This window comes from Chiloscyllium plagiosum, chromosome 15, assembly GCF_004010195.1.
Source record: "Chiloscyllium plagiosum isolate BGI_BamShark_2017 chromosome 15, ASM401019v2, whole genome shotgun sequence".
In the NCBI taxonomy this organism is placed as follows: domain Eukaryota; kingdom Metazoa; phylum Chordata; class Chondrichthyes; order Orectolobiformes; family Hemiscylliidae; genus Chiloscyllium; species Chiloscyllium plagiosum.
This window is the reverse complement of record NC_057724.1, coordinates 16,413,776-16,422,992: the sequence shown is the minus strand read 5'-3', so window position 1 is coordinate 16,422,992 and position 9,217 is coordinate 16,413,776. Positions and strand designations below refer to the sequence as shown.

Genomic DNA, 9,217 nt, shown 5'->3' with positions numbered 1-9,217 from the left:
AATGAAGTTTTGGAGAACTGGTTTGAGCTATTAGAAATGAAAATAATATGGTCACTGTTCATAAATCAGTGAAGCAGTTCTTAAGGGAAAGAGGCCTGAAGTGACGAGACACAGAGTAACATAAAGGATTTTGTTTCTGCAAAAATTAGCCTTTTCAATGAAGAAACTGACAGTTATATTGACAGAAATCTTTTACCCATGGTAATGTTCTTTTTTTTTTCAGGTTGCCTTCTGCATACTTTTAGGAGCTTTTCATAACGCTTAGGGGAAACTCGGTGATCTGCACTCAGAGCTTGGATGCTGCTCCTATGAAACTCCCCACAATTTTATGTATTAATTGACTCATCAACAAGATAGACTCCATGTCCAATTATTCCTGCCTGTTTTGAATTATCAATCTGAAACTGATGTGGAACTTAAAGCTTTAAATCTGAGCTGACTTGTCTCATCCTCGTTGTTACATCGGTACATGAGCTAAGAACATAACTCAACAAAAAAAAAAATCATGAAAAATTTAAATGGAAATATGCTTTCAAAATGTCATTTTTTACATTTAATATTTAGTTCAGAAAATCTTGATCACTGTGTGCACATGGTACAAATAGGTTTACTTGGTCAAATTGTAGATGATGGGAAAGTTCACAAAATATTACTTTCTTCCTCTGAAAATTCAAGCTCTTGATTTCCTGCATGAAAGAATGTTTACAATTTTAAAAAAATCTAGACTCTTATATACACAGTTAAACTTTGGGTATTCTAATCTTCATGAATGTTGAACAACTTCGCAATTTCATTGAGGTCATCATGTTCTTCACCATCCTTAATGACCTATGGAAAAAAAAGCAAATTTATAAAAGGGATTCATTAGGCCTTTGCAGCATTGTGTTAAAACACCTTCCTTTGGGTTTCCCCACTGCACCGTACACTTCCTCCACCAAGAGTGTACACTCTGATCATCAGCTTCCAATGTGGCAAACCACTGGTGGCCTGGACTGAGTAGTCTTGGACTCAAGACAATCTCCGATATGGTATGAAACTTGTATAGGAGAATTGTCCCTAAAGTTTCTACCAATATGATTCTAAATTGTCTCCTGGAAGACACAGTGACAGAGGAGAATGTGTGTGGAGAAATGTGAATATGAAGCAGGATCTTGCTACTGTGGCAATTAATTAATTGGTCAAGATAATTCCATGATCCATGAACAGAAAACACTTTTTTTGACTGGAACTTTAAAAAGTTCCATGTAATGTTTCACCATAATTGCTCAGTTCTGCTTTTATTATGAAGCAATTCTAAGCTTTTAATACACAGTAACATGAACAAATCCGATTAGAATATTAAGTTACAGGCGTCAGAAATAGTTTTATTAGTATGTAATACTGAAATTAAATTAATGTGCTGAATAAACGCCAGAGATTTCCTCTGACTTTTTCCTAATGATCTACTGTTTAAATACTCCTCCTGCCATCCATCCTACAGGTTGTAGCCACATTATTAATTATTAGTCCCTGAATGGCTGAATATAGATCTATAAATACAGTTTATTCACTTACTGTGAACAAGTTCATGAATTAGTTGCTGTGTGGAGCCAAATTACATGAGCGGCAGCATGGCACAGCATGTCAGGACATCAAAATCATGAAAGGCTTTATATAACTTTATGCTCCTGGTGGGATTAGACCAAGAAATTCACCAAAAATGTAGTAGAGATTTGATTAATTTGCTATGTGTTTTACTCTGCTGTCAAATTAAGATTGTGAAGTTTTTCTGTTTGATTTCATTTTGCATCAGTCAGCTACTGTCCAAAAGCCTTAAGCAAATTGTGCATTCTTAGTTAGGGATGTTTTGCAGTACTACAGTAACAATAACAATAAAAATGAACATCCCACAGCTAGCTTCACAGAAATGAGACAACATTTCCCAATAAATAGCTTCACACATTGAAGTAGTTGTTCAAATAAACAGTGCTGCATGTTTTTGGTGTTTATTTAAGGAGCTGAGCATTTAAAAGCATTTCAACAGAAATATATTTGACAGGGGTAGGTGTGTCAGCTGTGGCTCAGATAGTAGCCCTGTTGCCTGAGTCATATGGTTCGGATTCAAGTCTCACTTCAGTGTTTAAGCATAAAAATCTATCCTGACCCAACAGAGAACTACCACAGTATTATCAGAGGTACCATTTTTCGGAGGAGACATCAAATGAAAGCACCAATCGTCTACTGGGATGGATGTAAGATTCCATGGCACTGTTTAGAACAGCAGCGAGTTAACACTGGTATTCTAGTAAATGTTAATCTATCAATTCAAAAAAAACTCTTCATTATGACATTGTTTGTCGGAAAATTGCGATGTGTGAACTGACCGTTGCGATTCCTACAACAGCGATACATTTCTAAGTTCTTTATTGGCTGTAAAGCACTAATGAGATGTCTAGTGGTCATGAAAAGCACTTTACAAAAGCAAGTCTTTTTTCCAGAGGGATTTGGGGTGGAGCTGGGGCAAATTACTAATATAGGTATAGTCATTTAAACCATGAACGCCTTCAACAAATTATATTGTCTAATTAACATAAACGAGAATGAAAAGCAATGCATTTTGAAATGACATAACTCAGCAGTTCCATTCTAACATTTAACCGGCTCCATATTTTGTACAACAGACAAACTTTGAGAAGCTGCTAGTTTTTCAGCTCTTTAGCCCTAGATGACTATGGGACACTTAAAGTTTTGAAGAATGAAGTGAACAGAGACTTTAACAAAATCAAATAGCATTGTCTTTGTGATGTAGAAAACGTCTCTGGGTTGTTCACAGTGACTAAACAAAGTAGCGATTTAGACCAAGCAGCAGAAATTACGAGGGGAGATCAAAAACGTATACTGTGAGAACATACTTTTTTTGGGTATTAATACAACTGGAAGAATGGTCAAGAAATCCTGAGATCCGGGAGTCATTTTCAGAATGAATGCCTGCAAGCTTTTCTTGCTGGATTTCTATCCTTCCATCTCATTACCACCTCAAACTCTGCTGTCTGTAATCTATCCCACAATAAGACTGATTTGCCAAGCATCCTTACTCTTGTTGACTATAATGGTACCCAGCAACATAATATTTCACCTTTACGATTTTTATCCTTGTGTTTAAACCACTCTCCCCTCCCTTTCTTCAAGAGGTCTCAAGTCCTACAAACTCTCCCAACTTTGGTCTCTTTTACAACATTCCTTTTTCCCTCTGCCATTAGGATCTATCCAAAACCCGTGCTCTGGAATTCCTTTGCTCAATCTCTTCACCTCTATCTCTGTCCCTTGAACCCACCATAAAATCAAGATCTTTAACAACCCTCTTAGGAGGTTCTCCGCTTTTAGATAAGAGCTACAAGACCATTGGTTGAAGTAGTAGACCATTCAGCCCTTTGAGTCTGCTCTGCTATCAAATGAAGTCATAGCTGATCTGCTAATTCTGAACTCTATTTTTCTGCCTCGATTCTTTTATTGATAAATCTGCCTCTCTCACCCTTCAATAGACGTAATGATCGAGTATCTACAGTCCTCTTGGTAAAGAATTCCACAGATTCCCTACCCAGAGAAAAAATTCCTCCTCACCTGTCTTAAATGGGCAACCTTTTATTTTGAGCTTCTAGTCCCAAGACTTTCCCAAAAGGGGAAACAACCACCCTGCATCTACCCTCTCAACCCACAAGAATCTTGTATGCTTAAATGAGGTCACCTCGCGTTCTTCTCATCTTATTTATTTCTATCTTGATGGGGTGGTCTTTCTATATTGAAAGTAGCTTTAAAAATGAACACATTGCTGTTAAAATATAGATTTGGAAGCTCGCCTTCAGGTGAAATAGGATTCTGTGGTTCTGAATAGTCTGGGTCAACATGAAGCAGTGAATAGGGACAGAAATGGAATTACTGACAGGCAAAGGGATAGCATTAGCTGGAGAAGGTTGAGACCAACTCAAAACTGCATAGAAAGTTTCTGCATATTTGAGATTTGCAGATGAAACTATCTGAAAACCGCCATACGAAAAGAAATCACTTCTTTTTATATTTTCTACGATCAATTACACTGGTTAGGATTCATTTTGCCACCCCAATTTAGTTTTATAAAAATCCATCAACTGGTCTGGTTCATTTTTTCAAGTGCGTTAGGACCAATGGAAATACTTTAATACCAGACCATGGGGCTGCTCTGTCATTAGAGGTAGGTTAAACCATCACCGGTTGTCTGAGGGGCACCACGTCTTAGGCGAGGGAAGAAGTTGAGAAGGAGAATCTTTTGTGATAACCTCAGCTGGTGCACAAATTAAACCAATGCTCTTGGGATCACGCTGCATCACAAACTGAAACTATGAAATGGTTCAGCAAAATGTATAAAAGACATTTTCAATGATTTTTGACAAGGTTGTTCATAAATCTTAGGCTGGATACACTAATGAAAACAAATACTTATGTCTGACAAACATATTATTCTGCATCATTACCATTTTTAAATACACTGAGGTGTTTTTTAAATGAAAAAGGAGCAATAGCATCATGTTAACAAGTTGCACTAGTTCTTTGCAGATTTTATACTGGTCATTATGCAGATGAACTTTAGCTAAATTAATCAATTTTGTGCACAATTTCACAATTGTGTCCAAAGCAGAAATTCTAAACCAACAAGTGAAGGAATTTGGAGAAGCACAATCTTTCTTTCTTATGTGGAAACTTAGAATACATCTAAGTTCCTGTTCCAGATAATAGATAAGGAAGTGATGTGGATGAGGTTCAAGAACAGATCCTTAAGAGAATGCAAAGGTGGTAAAGAAAAATATGAGTAAGAAACCATTGCTAGAAATGCCTGGGCATTGTCAGACAGGCAGACAGGTAAAAGTTGGGAGACTGAGAAAAAAAAGAGTCCAGTGGACCTGGACAAAGTCTCGAGATGATGAAACAAAAGCAGAAATTGCTGGAGAAACTCAGCAGGTCTGAGCATCTGTGGAGGGAAAAACAGAGTTAATGTTTTGGGTTCAGTGACCCTTCTTCAGAACTGTGCCAGAAAAGTTAACTCCGTTTTCTCTCGACAGATGCTGGCAGATCTGTCGAGTTTCTCCAGACATTTCTGTTTTTGTTTCAGATTGCCAGCATCTGCAGTTCTTTTGCTTATTATAAGTATGATGATATGGTTGACTTTGAAGCTCGCAAAAGTGGAGAGCATAGTACCATGTTCACAATCAATACCCCAGTTGGCTCTGTACTTTGTGCCTTAGGGAAGACAGAAGTTGGAGTGGAAGAATTTGAGTCCTTCATTCTCCCCAGTAAAAGTTTTGATTTAAGTTTGCATTGCAAACCCAAGCAATAAAAATGGTCTTGTTATGAATTTACAATTTGCTTATATTAATTTAAAGAATAGAAATAATTGAGTAAATGCACTGGTAGGATCACTGTAGATCATTAAAATGCAATTACAATGGCTCCAGAGCCAAAAAAGTTGCTTGGTGCTTGTATTTCACTAGGCAGCTAAATTAGTGCAGTTAAAAAGAATTGCAACTAAACAGTCAGTCAGTCTGTCTCTTCTCTGTAGGAGAGAAAAATAATCTAATAGAGATCTTTAAAATTATAAACATGGTTGTGATAGATAAGAATTTTGCACTTGTGGGGAATCTAAAACTAGAGACTACAAATATAAAAAAATTCACAAGTCCAGCACGGAATTCAGAAGAAACTCTTCAACTACCCCACCCTGGCTCCCCCCCCAAAAAATGTGACTTAGAAGGTGGAACTTGCTCCTACCTGGAATGGTTGAGACAATTGTACAAATGTATTTAAAAGGGGTACTAGTTAAGTCCATAATATAGAAAGCAATAGAAAGATACATTGATAGGGTGAGAATTAAGAGTAGGATGGGAAGGACACTCATGTGGGCCAAAAATACTAGTGCAATCTAATTAGACCAAATAGTTGATTTCAACACAAAACATGCAACGTAAGAATGTGCAACTAACCTTTCTGGCAATCGGCATCCTATTAAAGATATTCCACAACAGAATTCCCACAATCACTTTCTCTCTCAAATAGAAGATGACACCTTTTCCGTAGTCTTCCCCTTCCTGAGGTGGATGAGCTGAAGAAGCAGCACCAGCAGATACATTTACAGAAGTGGCTACTTCTTCGGTTTCACTTTCTGAACGGATTCCTGTCCCTGCATTCAAGAACAAAACATAAAACAATCATGGTTAAGACGATCTGAATGGAGGAAAGAAACTGCTTAATGAGTCGCTAATGTTCCAATCACATAGGGTACGTTCCATTGCAATTTCCTATGCCATCTACAGAAACGTATATCGTTTACAGCTACAGCCACTGATTAGTTATTAACAACCAGAATCCTGGAGATTTGCAATCTTTCTGTCTTGGAGTAATATTACCACTAACAGCATCTTTACTAAAACCTTATCATCAGCTAATACAGCAAACAGCAGGGAGCGAGGATTGTTAAACATCACAACTAAAACACTGGTTAGACAGAGTCCAGTCATATACGTTTCAGTCAGTTCTATTTCTAGTTCAGACACCACGAATTCCAACCATGATGAATAATTGTTCCCCATACAGACAGTCAACTGCTCACCCATTATCCCTTATAATTAACACATTACCATCATCTGTTTCCTCAAACCATTTGGATTTCTGTAGAACCTACTAGATAATAACAAGGATAAGTTTGTTCTGGTGTTTAAATTTTAGCAACAGGTCGTCTCAGGTCTAGTTATTTTCTTTCCAGAGAATGAAAGTGGATGTTATATGCCTAACCTGATTTTCCATTTTGCTGAAGTCAATTCAGCAGGGCATCCATTCCGCTACTGTCTGTTTTCTGTCACACTGTATATTTAAATTCAGGTCAAACACTTCAAAGGCAACTTATTTCAAAAAGTTGCAGACTTTTGAAAGATATTAAATAAAAATGAACCATCAATTCTAATGTTATTTTAATACAGCATTAGTTTGTTTAAGGAAAAGAAAAATATTTAATCCAATTATAGAATTATAAAACATTGGACATATAAAAACAAACAATACAAACAGAAGCTGATTACACATCAATTGTGCCACACATTAGTTTCTAAGAAAATAAAACATTCTGTAATTACCAGATTCTTGTGTCACAGCTCTGGGGGTGTCTTTAGCAGTTCCCTTAGCAAATACTCCCACAGTAGGTAAACTACTGTCTACAATACCAATAGCTTCATATCCTACATCAGGCCCTAAATCACTCCTATAAAAGAAAGAATTAGTTAGACCTGGAAAAACATGTTACATATTGTTACAAAATTGATTAGTATAAACCTTTGTCGCCATTACTTAAAAAAAAAGTACTGAAACTAGATACAAAGCCAATTCATACCAAAACATTGACTGATGCCAGTAAGGCTTTGCAGCTCCAGTCATGTTCTCACCAGCCAACCTGCCACTCACAACAGCATGGTCATGGTGTTCCACACGCCTCCTTCCTAATTTAACATCATAGAAACAAGCAGCATCTCCAGCCTGCAGAACATAAAGAAAACTCAAAATAAACATTACATGTTTTGTTAAGAAGGCCATGCACAATTTGCCTCTGAAAGATTGAATTTAATATTTGAATACTTCATAAGTGGAAAACGTTGGCATTAGTGCTCAATTTCACAACTTTACCTAAATATATCTTTACCTGAAATTAAAACAACTTGCTAAGGGAAATAATAGAGATTATATATAAATAAATTACATGAAACATAAACCATACTTTCACATTTTGACACCTCTACTCTGAAACAATACAAGCCACTAATGATGTATTTTCAAAATATGAAGGATTCTGAGTAATTCAAGATGGAGGACAGGAAACATTTCTGGTATATAACAGCTGCTCCTTTTTTGAGGTGGTTTAGGTGCTGGAGGTGATTTCCTCAAATTCCAGGAGCAGCAATTACTGTTGCATTGTTTTGGAACGTTGGAAAAAAAAGTCAAAACAACAGCAGTTTTAAAAGGGAGAAGAACAGACAAAGGAAGCACATGGTGAGGTCAGTGCAGGAGAGAGAGAGAGAGAGAGAGACAGAAAGAAACTGACACCAGACTGAACCTGCACAGTACTCCCGTTGCTGTTTGAATTCATGTATCGCTGGACATCAGAGTGCGTCTGGGAAAATTAACAAACAGTGAAATTCACAACTGATCTTGGAGGAACTGTTTGGGTGAAGTTCACAGCACAGAATCAGATAAGTTAATGGTTTTAAGTGGCCTACGGAAAGTCTACAGGAGTTAGTAGAGTGGATTTTTCTTGATTATATGTTTTTTGAGATGGGTCTCTTGATTGAACTTAAAACAGAAGCCATAACTAACCATAATCTAACCTGGGGCAGTGTATTGAAGAGGAATAAGACGGTGTTATTTTCTGGGTCTGTAGATTGTGAAGGAGCAAAAAATGGCCTTTAATACAGTGATATGTGTTTCTTGTCGATGTGGGAGTTTAAAAAGAGTTTAAGGGTTACTGCGGATTATATCTGCAATAAATGCTGATGATTGCAAATCTTATCAGATCGAATGGATCGGTTGGAGAGACAGTTAGAAGCAATGAGGAATTTACAACAGCAACAGTGATGGATGGCAGTTTTAGGAAGGGGGGAAAGTCTCAGATACAGTCACATAGATGGGTTAACTCCAGGAAAGGTAAGAGAGGTAGGCACCTAGTGCAGGTGTGTTCTGTGGCTATCCTCATTTCAAACAGGTATGCTGTTTTGGAAAATGTAGGGGGTGATGGATTCTCAGGGGAACGTAGCACAAACAGCCAAGTTTCTGGTATTGAGACTGGCAAGGATGTCTCAGAGAGGGTGCAGAATGTTCTCAAGGGGGAGAGGGACCAGTAAGAGGTCACTGTCCACATTGGAACCAACAACATAGGAAGGGAAAGGGTTGAGATTCTGAAGGGTGATTACAGAGAGTTAGGCAGGAATTGAAAAAAAGAGGTCCTCGAGAGTAGTAATATCTGGAATACAGTTGTGAGGGCAGGAATAGGAGGATAGAGCAGATGAATGCATGGTTGAGGAGCTGGTGTATGGGAGAAGGATTCACATTTTTGGATCATTGGAATCTCTTTTGGGGTAGAAGTGACCGTACAAGGAGGATGGATTGCACCTAAATTGGAAGGGGACTAATATACTGCCAGGGAGATTTGCTAAGAGCTGCTCGGGAG

At 37.6% G+C, this 9,217-nt stretch overlaps 1 protein-coding gene across 1 annotated transcript in view; it reads right to left on the bottom strand.

The window, feature by feature from the left end:
* Window positions 1–527: 527 nt before the first annotated feature.
* The window catches only part of aifm1 (apoptosis inducing factor mitochondrion associated 1), a 51,310-nt gene continuing 42,620 nt past the window's right edge, over window positions 528–9,217 (bottom strand). The window contains exons 14-17 of the mRNA XM_043704484.1: window positions 7,391–7,533; window positions 7,137–7,261; window positions 5,991–6,187; window positions 528–828 (exon numbers count right to left, since the gene is read on the bottom strand). Coding sequence (XP_043560419.1) covers window positions 757–828; window positions 5,991–6,187; window positions 7,137–7,261; window positions 7,391–7,533 — 537 coding nt within the window. The 3' untranslated portion in view covers window positions 528–756. The remainder of the gene's footprint in view (window positions 829–5,990; window positions 6,188–7,136; window positions 7,262–7,390; window positions 7,534–9,217) is intronic.